This window comes from Colletotrichum siamense, assembly GCF_013390195.1.
Source record: "Colletotrichum siamense strain Cg363 chromosome Unknown KSG_Cg363_contig04, whole genome shotgun sequence".
In the NCBI taxonomy this organism is placed as follows: Eukaryota; Fungi; Ascomycota; class Sordariomycetes; order Glomerellales; family Glomerellaceae; genus Colletotrichum; species Colletotrichum siamense.
The window spans coordinates 5,825,876-5,840,647 of record NW_023501017.1 but is presented as its reverse complement, the minus strand read 5'-3'; the positions used below and the strand labels follow the sequence as shown (position 1 = coordinate 5,840,647).

The following is a 14,772-nucleotide window of genomic DNA, read 5'->3' as shown; positions in this document are numbered from 1 at the left end:
GCCGCTGTGACTCCCGAGCATCCCGCACGTTGATGCACAGGTGCGGCCCCGATCATTATCCCCCGCTCGCGGCTCGGGGAGATTCACAAACATCATAGATGCATTGATCTCGGACATCGCATCTTGTGCCAGAATATGGCTCGACGAAAGCTTCCCTTTCTCGTCGGATCGATTGAGTCCCCATGTGGTAAACTTGACCGATGTCTTCTTCTTTTTGTTTTTCTCTGATAGGAACAAAGGTGTCAGAGCGTCATGTTCCGAACAGAATACCCCAAAGAAATCAGTCTGCATTCCGCGTGGGATGGTCCCGAAGCAGCGGTTGCGGTTTCTTGAGCCTTGTCAACGATGTCTCCCGATATGCATGAATAGAAGAATGAGGCGGCTGTCATCGAAAAACAGAAACTCAATCAAAATGGTCAAGACCTTTCAGGGTTCAGGGAAAGAGACTGCAAACCTTCGCGATCCAGTAAACACAACGTAACACGAGATACAGGGTATACTTCATTATGCGTGCCTCGTACGAGGCAAAGGGCTGTTTCGAACACTCCAGTTAGCAAACATTTGAGAATAATGCCGTTGTCTGTCCTTCTCTGACACTTCCCTGTCTTCGTTTGATGCACCTGAGTCCACGCACTCAACTCTGCCTACAGAATTGCATTGAGGAGTCGTGGCTTAGTATACCAGCCGGATGGAGTACCATAACGCCGAGATCTTCAAGGCTTTGTGGGATGTTTGCGCTGTCGTCCCCTTTCAGGAATATGCTGGGCCTGCAACATGTTTATCACACAGAGCGATCGTCTATCGTACACAATCTCCAAAGCCCAGCAAACTCGATTGATGTTATATTTCTTTACGACGTGTTAATGAAAAAGGGTAGCCACCAAGCTCTGACCTCTTGCATTCAAGTGAAAGACTTTGCATCGACTTGCTGCCACGCTCTAGCAGACGGAAAATGAGACATTCCAGATGAGAGCGACACATGAACCAAGGCTGGCTACAGTCATGGGACGGTGTCGGATTCCCCCCAAGTCGTAAAAGATTATCATTTCTGTGGCCATTGAAGCGCATCGACTGCCCAAATATTTTCTTTCTGGCTATGTCTGCCAATTAAATTGGCTTTGTATCCTGGAAGAGATCCAGACGAAGCTTTTTACAAACAATTATGAGTGTGCAGGAGGCATTTGACCCCCGAATGCCTTTCATACTACAGCTGGGTATTTGGGGATGTTCTATTGTTTCCGACACCGGAAAACTCGCAGAACAGTACACGTCCATACAGAGCCGAACACCCGGGTTCGATATTGCAGAGTCCAGAACCACCAAATATTGAGTCCACAGTGGGCTTGGCAGGGTTTCCATACACCAATCCGCCGGCACAGGCTAAATAGGAATATTCCCGGGACCAGACGGGGTCAATTATCGAAATGAGTGTTTCGACTTTTCGGCGGTGTGAGCAGCGCTGAATCTGTTGGAATCCGGTTGATGCAAACGGAAACACGGCATTACTGCATGCATGCAGTTGCAGTCTGCAAATGGAACCTCGCATTCCACCCGCAAGTCCGGGGGAGACGGAAATTTTCTTCCATATTGGCCCCCAACGGAGATAAATGTGTCCTTCGGCCCTTTATCATAATAGTTACATTGCGGTGCTTTCTGTTCATTATGCGGCAAAATCCTTTGGCAGCATCACAATTGCTTGTTCGTGCCTGCCTAATCTGCAGCTAGGCCCGCCCGTCAGCCGGCATTTACCAATAGAGTTCACTTAGGGCTGACGGATTCGATGTCTCATTCTGGCGAGGCCAATGACATGTCTCAATTGAAGCCATCAGGATTCGGACTTCCGCGGCGATGGAATGCTAGAGGTGCAAGCTCATCTCATGGCTTACGGCGTGGAAACCACGCGAACGGCTTTGAAATCAGGAACTCAGGACGAACTGTGATGTCATGTCTGTTTTTGGTTCTGGGGGATGGCATCCGAGGCATCTACATCGAGTGCAATGCCACGAACTTCAACTTCAGGGAACCTGGGTTATCACAGAGATCCAGCAGATACAGCGCTGCTTGATTACCTGCATCGCAACAACGGCAATTCACTGTCACATCGTGAGGCATCGCAATGACTACCGCTAGGGCTCTGTTGTTTGGCCTCCTGGCCGCAGCCGCCTCCGCAATTCCCATGCAACGACGGGCCAGCGCGCCTTCGTTCTCCAGTATCGTAGTATTCGGGGATTCGTTTAGCGATAATGGTAAGTTGATCGTCGCACGAAGTCGATGCAACGATGATTGACCATGAGACCAGGCAACGGCGCCGCGAGAGTGTCGAATGGAACCTGGCCATCAGACAAATAGTTAGCATCCCACCGATCGAAAGAATCATCAAAAGACACTGAACTGACCGTAGTTGAAGCTACAAAGGGCGCTTCTCGAACGGCATCGTCTGGGCCGAGTATGTGGCAGGCAATCTATCCATCCCGCTCTACGATTATGCCATAGGCGGAGCGACGACTTCCAATTCCCTCATCCAGGGGTACACCGGGCCGAAGAGCTCGATTGCAGTGCCATCGGTCGTCGATCAAATCGTCACATTCTTGGGACAGAAGACTCCTCAAGGCGACAGCTTTTCGGCTTCTGATTCGACTGCGGTTACGACGCCGCTCTTCGTGGTGTTTGCGGGCGCCAACGATATCCTGTTCAATGCCAACATCAGTGCTTCTCAGTCATACCAAGTCCTGGCACAAGCGGAAGCAGAGCTCCGGGACGCACATCCCACAGCCGAGGTCCTCACGATCACACCGCCAGACCTCGCGAGGTTACCGTATGGATTCTTCATAGACAACATAGCCAAACAGCAGCTGCAGACCTACACGGATCTTCTGGGGGATTTGTTGGACGGCTCGAAGACAGGGGCGGTAAACGTTGACCTGCGACCTCTCTTCGACGACTTCGAGTACTATGCCACTCCCGAGGCCTACGGCTTCGCGGATCTGGGGAAGTATGGAAGTTGTCTAGTTGGAGCGTATGGCGAGACGCCGAATGTGACGATCTGCGGGGACGCCGAGAAGCAGGTCTACTGGGACGAATATCAGTGAGTTTTACTTTCTTTTCCCCCCTTTCTGCCGACGCAATGTTTTCGGGATAAACGTCTGACGTAGAGCAGCCCGACAACGCACACGCACTCGTGGATCGCCAAGCGAATTCTGGATATGCTGAGTGGCCCGTTCTGATCTCTCCTCGGGACCAGGTCTGCGAGTTCTGCGAGGCGCTCGTGGTGTTCGGTATTGCGAGAGGCAACACGCCTCGGCTGTCTTGAACGGGCCTTGCAGGACTGCAGAAAGTTGTCTTGGGTGCTGTATCACAGAAACCACCATGGCGAAAGCGAAAGTCTGAGGCAGACGAAAGAAGCAAATTTAATAACCCGGATCCAGTTGTCAGGCCGGAAATGGTGTCTTGGACCGGGGGCCCCTCGCTGACGTTTCCTAAATAGCGATGCCTTCCCCACCCCTGGCATCATCAACCGCTCTGTGTCAAACAAGCACAGACGAGTTGTTTGGAGCGGTAGTCCCCGTCGCCGCTGACAAAGGGACACTCAGGGGCGATCCAAGGACTTGATGTCTGATAGTCACGCTGGCGTGGTCGACAATGGCGACATCCACCGCTGGCCAGACCGCACGGCACTGGGCTCGGGTTCGCCAGATATATGTGATGTGGATAGTTAGCAGTAAACTCAAAGTGTCTGCCCTAAAAATGGGTGTTTGTATGTCTGGAGCTTCATGCTCCGCATGCACGACCAAGAGATCCCCATCGGTCCCATATTATCGTGAATTTCAAGTAGAATATCGTGCAGAACCGACGGCCCTGCTAAGACGCGTGGCGGTATATCATCACAGGCAGAAAATTCAGGCTCATCACACAGTCCAATCTGGAAGATTCTGTGACTCCTGAGACTGATAAGTGGAAAATTGAAGAATGACGTGGACTCAATTTGGCTTTAAGCGCTGCCCATGGGCCGAAGCCGGACTTCCGGCGAAGCGGACGAGGAGGTTATGGTTATTGCGTCCGATGTCCCTGAACACGCAACGCAAAAAAAAAAAAAAGAAGAAGCAAATCTCGGAGATGTCTCACCGATCGATGTTGCAGGACCAAGGACTGGACGAGCCGAGGGAAGCCATTCGTCAACATCGCGGATATGACTTCCTGAAATTCCGGTCTTGCACCAGGCGACAGACGGGTGCAACCCTTCAGCTTTGGCGCCGTGGTGTTTGTTAAGGCTAGCCAACTGGTTGATGTTAGGCGGTGGGATGCAGGCATGTCCCCTGGCCTCATTTAAGCGCGACGTCTGCCATCCGATGGACGCGTAAGTAAGACATGGTCCGTACCCATTGGAGATGGGACTAAGCAGCACCCCAACCCCGAAAAAAACAAGAAGAAACCCCCGAACTGGGAATGATAGCCAAGCTTCCCTCGCCCTAACATGTCAAGGTGAAACAGCGACGACGACGTCCCTCATTTACAGCAAACTGTCCATGGTCGGAAAATAAGGGATAGGTGGAGCATCAAGACCCGTTTTTCTCTTGAAACGCACCCAGCGATCCCCGTTTCTATCCCATCACTTGGATCGACAGAGCACCGTCCAGCCAGTGGTAGCCACGCACACACACAGCATCACCTCAGTCAAAGTTCAATCCTGGAGAAGATCCATGGTTCCTTGACCCGGTCTAGAACTGGCTCAGTCTGTGTTCTCGTCCCTCTGAATCCTCCGTGAGCACAGCTCCACCATCCGCACCATCCACACCCACGCAGCATCCATCATCCCGCCCGCGGGTACAGACGCCCCCCCTTAACCCCTGATGGACACTCGTTGGAAATTGACAACAATTTGACACCCATGCTCCTCACCACTGTTCTGTCTTGATCGAATGCGGCAAAGTCGGGCCATCAACCTATCCAAGCTTCACTTGAGCCGCAGACACAGGCACTTCAACTACCGAATAGTGGCAACTTGCCTGGGTTCTGCCCTGTCACTTGGGTGCTAAACGCCCACATCCCGCACTTCTGGGTCGGCCCCTTGCAGGTGCATCTCTCTCCTCCGATGGCGCAACGGTTCACCATGTTTGCCATGTTGCAGTGTTGCTGAATCAGTTGACGCCATCTGGGCGGTCCATGACCCAAACAAGAGTGGCCGTCCGTGGCAAGGCCATCTCGATATAAAGATTGAGTCTTTCTCCTTCCAAGAGCCATCCCTTCTCCTCTCCATTCCATCCCATCTCCATCACTTTCATTCACAGCATCGAAGCTAGTCTTCTGTTCCGTTCTTGATACCAAGCTTTCATTCGTTCTTCGACACATTCCTTTCCAACCTACCCAACTCGAACAACCAACCCACCGACTCCTCAGTCAAATCCTCAACACACTTTTCAAAATGAAGGCCAACGTTATCGCTGCTACCATCCTCGCCGCCTTCTCGGCTGGCGCTTTCGCCCAGGACAACGAGGAGCTCCCCACTGGCTTCCCTACTGGCTTCCCTACCGGTTTCCCCACCGGCTTCCCTACCGGCTTCCCTACTCAGGTCCCCGGTGCCGCCCAGCCCTCCGGTGGCTTCCCCGGTTTCGGTGGCGGTTTCCCCTCCGGCTTCGGCGGTGCCCGCCCTACCCAGGTTCCCGGCGCTGCTCAGCCCTCCGGCGGCTTCGGCGGTGGCTTCCCCGGCTTCGGCGGCCACCACGGTGCCCCCTCCGGCTTCGAGACCCGCATCAACACCCGCTCCGACGAGGCTGCTGGCTTCGGCGCTGCCGCCGCTGAGACCGGTGCCCCCACCGGCACTGGTGCTGCTGGCGCCCGCCCCACCGGCAAGGGCAAGGGCCGCGGCAAGGGCAAGAACCACGGCACCGGCATTCCCTCCGGCTTCCCCTCCGGCCGCCCTACCCAGGTCCCCGGCGCTGCCCAGCCCTCCGGCGGCTTCGGCGGTGGCTTCCCCGGCTTCGGCGGCGCCGAGCCCACTGGCTCTGCTTAAGCGACACAACACAAAGTGCGACAATCTTGGGGGATTTGACATACCACTTGGTCTGACAATCGGAGCTTCATCAGGAGCGTGCTTGAATGTGATGGAAGATGTTTCTTTTTTTCTTTTCTTACTACTCCTAGCGGAGCTTTCTCTTGTACAAAATAGCAAAGCCGCTTGGAGTAGCTGGCTGGTACATTGCATGGGCGTTTGCTTTTTTGTAGACTTATCAATAAGAGCACTCGTCTTTTTCTAAACTTCTCCATCTTCCAATTTGTGACCAGTGTGCCTTTATCTTTGATGCATGAACCCTAAACACCGTCTCCGAGATTTACTTTTGCTTCTCTGCGTTGCACCCTTGTCAAATTCGAGGACTTAGCCTTGAAAGGCTTCAGCGACCGCGAGTTGGTAGCATCTTATGAGTAGAAGCGGAAGTCGAGATTTCAATGTTGAGCAGGTTCATCTTCTAACATCCGTTTTGATTATTGATATCATGGAATCATCTACTTAGAAAGAATACGGACTAGAATCAAGTAGTGATTGACCAAGATGTTCGTGCGGCAGACGAGCGGTTTTCCATACAATCCTAGGCTCTGTTATGGTCTCGTCTTCTCCGGAGGCTTCAAGGACGTGCTCGTGAATTAAAGGAAGAGTCTAACTCAGTTGAGGCCAAGGGTAATGGTTAATGAATCATAAAACATATCTCGAGCTGGAAATGTATGTTCAAATTACTCAATTTTGTTACTATCATGTACTTCTGAGACGATAAATCCCAGTCAGTCTATCATAAACTTGTAATATGTACATGTAAAGTGCGAAGGTGTCTACATTGCGTTGCCAACTAAACATCATCATTCCTCATTATCCCATCTCGTCGCGTCTCATGACCAAAGCTTTACATGAACTGAACAGCAGCCAAGACAGCAGCAGCGAAAACGAGAGTCGCAGGCCTGTTCAAGTTGGCGATGCTAGCCTCGTCAGTGGCAGTAGCGCTCTATAATCGAATTAGTCTCTGGTTGTGCCTACGACTTGGGGAGGATACGTACGGTGCTTGACGTCGGAGACGACGTGGATCCAGTTGCACTCGTGCCGGAGGTTGTCGTCGCATTGCTTGAGCTGTTCGAAGCCGAGACGGGGGTGGCGTCCAGGTTGCACCCCTCGGCAGCCTCCGTCACACCATCACCGTAGTACTGCCAGATATCGTACTTCTCGGCACACTCAAGGCAGCCCTCCAGAAGACCAGTCCAAGTCTCGTTAGTGCAGTAGTTGTCCTGCTCGGCTCCGAGAATGGCGTAGCCTGCATGCTGTCAGTATCTGTGTCTGCACGTCGGAGTTTGGGTCACGTACCGCAGTCGGCGTGGCATTCGTACTTTGGCCCGCTGGTCAACTGACGCGCGTGGAGAGGCACGACGGGGAGCCACTCAAGGGCTGCCGCCGTGGAGGTCAGAGTCGCGATGACGGTTGTGAACTTCATTATGGCTGCTTGGTGTTTCGACTGCAGTGCTGTTGAAAGCGGATCGAGCAAGTTAAGATGAAGAAAGTGCTCACATGCTTCATTGGGGACTCGATACCACTAAATAGTGACAAGATCTCGGAACGAACAGGCCACTGCATACGCAATCTTCTCCGGGGATCCTCTTGGTGGATCGATAACCTGCAGGAAGAGGAACTCTTGGCCGAGTGCCTTGAACCGATGAGCGAATCAAGTTGTGACGGCCGAGGATGCCGAGTTCCCAAGTCGCATCGGCTCATCTATGGTGGAGAATCGGATTCCTTGGGTAGCGTTAAAGATTGCTCAAAATCTTCTCACATGTGACTCGAGTTTTCACAGACTTTCGCAACTTCAAACAGCGAGTTCAGTGGATGTTGCATGTTAGACTGTTATGGCCAGTCGACATGTTGCACCTCGGAAGCCTCGACGCCAGACCACAATGAAGGAAACATTGCCTTGAAAGGTCTTGAATTGACACAGCAAGATCAGAGTACAATGAGACTAAACAACTCAAAGCAAGATCCAAGAACTTGGCAGGGATGCCATGCCGCTGGAGGAGGGACCGAGATCTCGGCGCATGTTTTGATTGGTTGATGCCATCTTATCAGATGATCTGATATCCGCTCGCAATTTCGAGCTTTTCGCCCACCTGAATCATGCCTGAGGATGTCTTTATTTGCCAAGCTTCAACGGCTCAAAGCCCGATGCCGAAACCCACCGACTCGGCCGGGACCGCCTCCGGACACCGGACGAGTCTTCCGCTTCAATTTCCCGCCGAGAACCACCGGCCGGCCTCCTCACAGACGAACAAAAGGGTTGGGCACGAACAGGCCCGGCACACCCCTGAGCCTCGCGCCAATCTGGGCCTGTATTCCGTCAACGTTGTGGAGTTCGTTCGCCTGGCGTTCTTGCGGTGTGGTCTTCGCCCCTGTCCGAACCCATTCCGAACCCCGTCCGCCTCTCTTCCTCTCCAATCACGACCCCGACCCGGTCCCCGGGGCGTCAGCGCCCTCGAAGCGATCCGGTTCGTCGTCCTCGCGTCTCTGTGGAAACCTCAACAAACCAACCCATGAACGCCCAGCTCTGCCTTCTCGATCCGGCCATCAGACGAAGCACGCGCCCAATACTGAGTCTCTTTACCGCCAAAAGCCCAGCCCACCGCTGCAGGACAGCACACATGCGCTATTCCACATGCAGGTCATCTTCAACGAACGACTCCGACAGAGGAATTGTGCAGCACGCAGAGAATTCCGCAGGGCGCACGACAGAGAGTCAGAAAACGAGTGGCTGACCGGTCCCACGATGTCCACCGCTCATTGCGCACCCCAGGCGTTTGCGTCGTTGCCCGGGTCGCCGACGAGTGAACCAACCGACCGCCTATTAAAGACGTGCAGGTGCCCGCATCTCTTGTTGATTCTTCTCTTTTTGAAGACACCCTCTTCCGAGGATCAACCTCGAGAAACCCACCCAACGACATCCAACATGGCCCAGGCCTCGCCCTCGTGGCAGAGGCTGATGGGGCTCCTGTCGGTGCTGCTGGCCATGCTCCTCGGTCTCTCGGCCGAGAAGCAGGGTGCCGCCGCCGCCGGGTGCCCCGCTGAGATTGTCTCGGCACCGGACAACACCTGGTCCGTCGACTTTGACAACAGGACCGACGTCTCTGAGAGTGCGTTCTCCCCCCTGCATTTCAACATCTTGACACCATCGTGCTAACATCTTTCCAGCCCAGAGAGAGAGCTCGTACGTCGAGAGCCTGAGGGAGGAGTTTGAGAAGCTCGAGGCGACCGGCCTTGCCGGCACGGGCGCCGAATCCAGCTTCGAAGACTTCACCGTCAAGATCCCGGCCTCCTGCCTCAACGGCCCCGCCGCCAAGAACAAGCACGCTCCGCTCGAGCTCCCCGTCAGTCTCGCCAGTCTGCACCTGCGGACCGTCCAGACGTGGGCCAGCTACATGTAACCACGGCGGCGGTTTGCGCAACCCACCAAACCGCCGACACGCGAAGATCAAGATATCATTGCCGTGTTGGAATTTCCACAAAGAAGAGAAACATCCGACACACCCTACTACTTATCACGTCGGGGTGTGCTGAGCGTAACAAGCAAGTTTACGCTGAGCAAGTCCCCGAGCCCGGCCGCAATCGACGCGGTCTCACTCACTTCAACGACATTTACGACATGAAACAATCAACGAAACGAAATGAACAAAAAAAATGATGAAAACGGAAACGAAAGTCCTCTCGTCTCACGGAGACTGAGAAGTACGATGAAACGACTCTTCTATGTCTACGATACCTACTTCTTTCCTCTTCAATGAGGTTACGGCCACTTGGCCCTTGAATACAAATCTCATATGTCCCTCTAAAAAAATGCTGTGCGCCCTTGAAATTGTGATGCCTTGTCTTTCGTAAACAGTCTTTGGATTGATCCACCAATTGGTCAGCAGAATGCCGTACTCACGGTTCATGATTATCGCCACCATGTCGTTGTCTGATGGTTAGCTGACGCAGCCGCATTCTTGTGAATAGTGGTGGCCACACGGCTTACTACTCATATCTATCTTGCATTAAGACTATGCAATGTTTGCCGCCCATTAGTATTCCTATGCCAAACGACGTAGCAAAGCTCCTACGAACCCAGACTAAGACCTCCGTGGTTTCCGGCTGAAATCTAGAAGGTCTCCTGGGCAAGGTTGACCCCCGGTCATGGGGATCATATAAGTGTAGAAGTCAACCATTGGAACCATTCCTCGTGGTTGACTTGCCTTTCCGTGTCTATTTCGGCAACATGGGAAACTTAAACTTTCTGACTTAATCAAGAGTTCCCCACATCGCGAAGACTATCGTTTTACGGGCGTCATCAGCAGTCCGTTACTTCGAGTCAGTGAACAGCGCTGGAAGTCCATAATAATCTCAGACAGAATTGTATGACCAGAAGAATAAGAAGCGCCTGCGTAACTGTTTCAGCTTTCTTTAGGTTTCCTACACTCTCACCCAAGAACTTTGACCGTTATCTTCATTGGTTATTTCAACATCTAGACTTTGCAATCAATTTGCTCATTCACTACAGAAATGTATCTAGCAAACGTGGCTGCTTTTGTGGTACTCTTGGCGGCACCACTCGTGTCTGCTGATAATTGTCAAGATCGGATCTACCCCTGCGTAAGTGAAATGGTAAATCTTGCTCACCCAACGACTAACGAGTGCCATCCAGTCCCCTCTATCTGCCTGCAACAACCTCTTGAGTGGAAAGCAAATCTGTGCTACAACTGAGAGAGTCGACGGTGGCTGTCTTCAAACCATCACAGGTGTCAATCAAGGCGCCGTCCGTGTACGTTTAGCTGTGCGCTTCTAATTCTGGCCGTCCGCTAACTTCCCGTGAAAGTGTCACTGCTGCCCCAAGTAAAGCAGTCTTGCAAACGCCTTTCTACTTTGTTAACACTGAGTGGGAACAGTTGAGCTTTGGGGTCTTATGGCTGCGTAGCAGATGAAGGCCAATTCTACCAAGAAGTGTATAGAAATGTTATGGCATGCGGACGAGACAAGATATACCCATAGTACATTGCATATCAGAGACGTGGCTTAAAACTCTACAACTGAGCTTTACTTCAAAATAACCTCTTTCCAAACCGGTCCCGGCGCAAAACTTGTGCCAATGGCCCATTCTCGAATGCGCCCGATCCCGCGCCTTTCCGCGTAATCACCGTCCCGCTTAACTAGTATGACATTGTAATCGTACTGAGACTGACGGGTTTGAGGATGAGGAGTTGACACGGCTTCTGAAATAAGCAGTATCTCGTATGGCCCTTCATGCTCAAAGCTAGGCATCTCCTCGATGCTGTCCACCGTCAGTTCCCCACAAATCTGACCATCTGCACCTCGAAGATCACCCTCAGACCAGGAAATACTTCTTGAGAATTCCAGAAAGATGGCCAACGTCCAAAATTGCAGAACAGAGTATCCGGGTGTTACGGTTGGCGATAAGAACGGTGTAGTGCGAAAGGCGTCTGAGCCACTAGGGAGCCGGCTTTTGAAGCGCTCCCGATAGCGAGGTCCGCTTGGCGAGTTGCGCACAGGATCAGTGAGAAGTCTCAACTCCCCGTCTACTCCTCTTTCATACCACAATATCCAGCACTTCTGTTTCAGCCAGTGATGAAGTTGGTCGAAGACATGTCCTTGGCTCGGATGAACGCGACTAGCTCCCACCCAGCCCGACCACGACCAGCTGGGAAACCCTTGCCGGCGCCTTCTCGCAGTCATCGAGGTAAAACCAGCCCCGAAAAGTAGAAAGAAATCGATGGCCTGGACTGGAGTACCTTCGATGAACCGGATGTTCCCCTTCTCTGTTGCGCGGCGCATGATCCCCTCGACGGCTCGCAGGACATCTCTCTGATCCGTGAGAGCGCGGCCAGAGTAGCGACTGACGATATCTTCCCAGTCGCGCACTGGGTCCTTGAGCCGGAACGCTTGGGGTGGGGACCATGGCTCCTCCCACTCGTGTCTCTTCCTGGCGACTGGCTGGTCTAAGCATGCCTCGCTGAACCCGTCGCTCCCACAGCGAAAGAAGACTTTGTTGTCGACGAAGCAGAGCGCTCTTTGACATAGAGCTTGTTCTTGGAACCTATCTCTGTTCATCAGCCTATGATACGAAACCAGAATAGGTGTGCCTTACGTCCATCCTCTAGTCTGGTAGACCGTTGCCGCAAGCGCCCAGTCGAGGGGCGTGTACAGCCCGAGGCGCGTCTTGTCTGTAATTCGCATGGCGTGTTGCGGGGCCCGCGTTCCCGTCACCGCTGGCAAACCATAATTCGCATGATTACCGCAGGCCGCAATGACCGTAAGCCACGACCGTTCAAAGACGTTGTCCATTACAGCTGTGCCCCTTCTTAGGTCTTCTGGGTCGTCCTGTACGAGACAAAGAAGGTCGACCCAAACATAGCGCAGCCCGAGGAGCTTCACTAGCTTCATGGTATTCAGTATCGTAAGCGACAGTCTGTCGCGTATTTGGGAGACCGAGCCAGGTTGCCGCAGTCGTCCCAGAGTTGACTTGGTGAGTCTGAAGCTGGAGACTCCGCCCCAAACATAGCTGAGCGCAACATACTTGTATGGGCGGATATCTGACACCTCAATCAAGCTGTCATTCTCGAGATCAATAAGGCGGAGCACCTGAAGTCTAGGGAACGTTGACTTGAAGCCTTGATAGTTGTGGGCTCTGCATCTGGTGATGGGATGCGTTGTAGTACACGTCTCGATCCATTGCAGGATCCTCGAAATCTCAACCTTGGACTTGATCGTCGGCAACAGAAAGTGAGCGTCACTCGCAACTTGTGTAGTTTCGGGCGACTCGGACACGAAACAGACGAATTGTCCCGTGGCGGTGTTCGTTGAGTCATTGATGCTGTATGCGCCGCGATGCCCAGGCTCCGCGTCATCTTTCCAGACGAGGGCAAACGTCTCGTCGTCTCCTTGCGGAAAGGAGCCGGGCGAGAGCCGGTGAGCCTCGAAGATGGCATGTGCCACGAGTTGGCAGAGAGGACAGGGGCTTGTGCTGATATGGGACCATGAGCCGAGCAGGAAGAAGGGGATGGCGCCCTCGGAGGAGATGACTGAGCGAAGATCATCGTAAGTGAGGGGTACCTTGCCGCAGTGCAGACAAAGCGGAGGCGGGGCAGCAGAAGACATGTCAAGTTGACACAGCACTGTTGAATGGAAGAAAATACCCCAGAACAATCACAATTTTCCAAGTCTGATTCAGGCAGATTCTGGACGCACAAGTGCCATGCGCATTCCTCATGCAAACGGGCGCTTGAGTTGGTTTCTTGCTTCAGGGGTGCCAAATCCAACCTAGAGCGGTTCAGCTGCGGCGACCGCCCCGCCAGACCGCTTCAGGCGGTGTCCAACGCTAGAACACCGCTACAAAGACCCAGCTCGCCCCCAGCTACAACATTCTCCTCTTCACAAACAACAAAGCATCGTCATCCGTCTTCTGCTGACGCGAACGATCGAACTCTTAATAGAGAAGGCGACTCATCTTATTCGTGTTTTTACGACTTTGGAGCGCTAAAACACACGACGAGAAGAACCAGCAGCAGCTCCCCAAGCGAGCGCGGAACATTGAAACCTAACGCAGGTGCGCTAGCAAACTTGGGTAGTGAATTCTGCCCGAGCCCCCAACAAGAGTTCCTCTTGAGTACTTTCGCCCTGATGGTCTAGCGGTATGATTCTCCCTTAGGGTTGTCTCCGACATCTCAGTCTGGGAGAGGTCCCAGGTTCGATCCCTGGTTAGGGCCTATTTCTTTTGCTTTTTTAATGATCTCGATGATGAATTTCCTTCTCAAGGCCCTAACCCGTGTTCTGGTTTAATTGTTTTGGATTTTGGTGCTGTCATGTTGCTGCAAGCTACCGCCTCTACCTAACTTTCTACTGTGATCTTTCCTTCACAAGCCAGCGTAAAACATAGACTTAGGTTTTATCCGCACATATTTGGGCAATAGCATGCAACCTGTCTTCAAGAAGAGGTATTCAACATCTAAGCAGCGCACTTTATACATATATAACACTATTAATAAAGAATGGGACATGGATAATAGCTTCACAAGAGTATCCAATAGGAGCGGCACCTTCACAACATCACTCAGCAACTGTGCAACATGGTTCGAATGATGAGCTAAGATTGAAAGATTTCTAAAAAGTCAAAACTCGACCCAAGAAAAAAGAAAAGCAAATGCAAAGAAGAACAGTGCCGTCAACTAGCTAGTACATGAATCGGAACGGTGGGCTCAGCAAAACAACAAACTCATATGCGGTTCTATGATTCCCGCGCAAAAGCGGCCAATGCCATGCGAGACTTTTAGTTGCCGCCCTTGTTACCGCCGTTGTTACCGCCTCCCTGGCCACCTCCCTGGCCGCCACCGCCACCGCCACCGCCGTTGTTGTTGTTGTTGTTCCCAGGGAAGCCTGGGATGTTGCCGAACTGGCCGTTGTTGCCGACGCCGTTCGGGCAGATCTGGCCGGCGGACTGTGCGGCCGCGAGCAGGTCGTTTTGGCTCTTGCAGTTGTTGCTGACGCAGGTGACGAGGGAGTTCACGTCGGCCTTCTGGCAGTAGCAGTCCTTGATGTTGTCTCGTGTGCAGCCGGCCTTTTGGAGGCCGTCGTTGAGGCAGCCGTTGGCGCAGTCGGGGAGCTTGATGTCGTCGGCGACAGCGAGGCCGGCGGCGACGGCGAGGATGGCAAGGATGGAAGTCTTCATTTTGAAATTGGGAGTTGTTTTTAATGGAGTAGAGATGTTG

General features: G+C 52.8%; 7 protein-coding genes across 7 annotated transcripts; 4 read left to right on the top strand and 3 right to left on the bottom strand.

Moving 5' to 3' along the window:
- Positions 1-2,116: 2,116 nt before the first annotated feature.
- CGCS363_v007487 (Thermolabile hemolysin) lies at positions 2,117-3,089 on the top strand (the record flags this gene model as incomplete). The annotated part of the gene is made up of 3 exons (XM_036639336.1): positions 2,117-2,246; positions 2,300-2,348; positions 2,408-3,089. The coding sequence occupies 3 exons, from the start codon at positions 2,117-2,119 to the stop codon at positions 3,087-3,089; spliced, it is 861 nt and encodes a 286-aa protein (XP_036496320.1).
- A 2,330-nt stretch (positions 3,090-5,419) lies between these two features.
- CGCS363_v007486 (uncharacterized protein) lies at positions 5,420-6,007 on the top strand (the record flags this gene model as incomplete). Its single annotated transcript, XM_036639335.1, has 1 exon — positions 5,420-6,007. The coding sequence occupies one exon, from the start codon at positions 5,420-5,422 to the stop codon at positions 6,005-6,007; it is 588 nt and encodes a 195-aa protein (XP_036496321.1).
- Positions 6,008-6,890: 883 nt separating this feature from the next.
- On the bottom strand, positions 6,891-7,469 carry CGCS363_v007485 (uncharacterized protein; the record flags this gene model as incomplete). Its single annotated transcript, XM_036639334.1, has 3 exons — positions 6,891-6,989; positions 7,042-7,292; positions 7,343-7,469. 3 exons carry the CDS (start codon positions 7,467-7,469, stop codon positions 6,891-6,893), a joined length of 477 nt encoding a protein of 158 aa, XP_036496322.1.
- A 1,500-nt stretch (positions 7,470-8,969) lies between these two features.
- Positions 8,970-9,444, top strand: CGCS363_v007484 (uncharacterized protein; the record flags this gene model as incomplete). Its single annotated transcript, XM_036639333.1, has 2 exons — positions 8,970-9,153; positions 9,212-9,444. 2 exons carry the CDS (start codon positions 8,970-8,972, stop codon positions 9,442-9,444), a joined length of 417 nt encoding a protein of 138 aa, XP_036496323.1.
- A 1,111-nt stretch (positions 9,445-10,555) lies between these two features.
- On the top strand, positions 10,556-10,889 carry CGCS363_v007483 (uncharacterized protein; the record flags this gene model as incomplete). The annotated part of the gene is made up of 3 exons (XM_036639332.1): positions 10,556-10,645; positions 10,698-10,814; positions 10,869-10,889. 3 exons carry the CDS (start codon positions 10,556-10,558, stop codon positions 10,887-10,889), a joined length of 228 nt encoding a protein of 75 aa, XP_036496324.1.
- A 736-nt stretch (positions 10,890-11,625) lies between these two features.
- Positions 11,626-13,165, bottom strand: CGCS363_v007482 (uncharacterized protein; the record flags this gene model as incomplete). Its single annotated transcript, XM_036639331.1, has 3 exons — positions 11,626-11,729; positions 11,800-12,104; positions 12,156-13,165. The coding sequence occupies 3 exons, from the start codon at positions 13,163-13,165 to the stop codon at positions 11,626-11,628; spliced, it is 1,419 nt and encodes a 472-aa protein (XP_036496325.1).
- Positions 13,166-14,333: 1,168 nt separating this feature from the next.
- Positions 14,334-14,732, bottom strand: CGCS363_v007481 (uncharacterized protein; the record flags this gene model as incomplete). The annotated part of the gene is made up of 1 exon (XM_036639330.1): positions 14,334-14,732. One exon carries the CDS (start codon positions 14,730-14,732, stop codon positions 14,334-14,336), a length of 399 nt encoding a protein of 132 aa, XP_036496326.1.
- Positions 14,733-14,772: the final 40 nt, after the last annotated feature.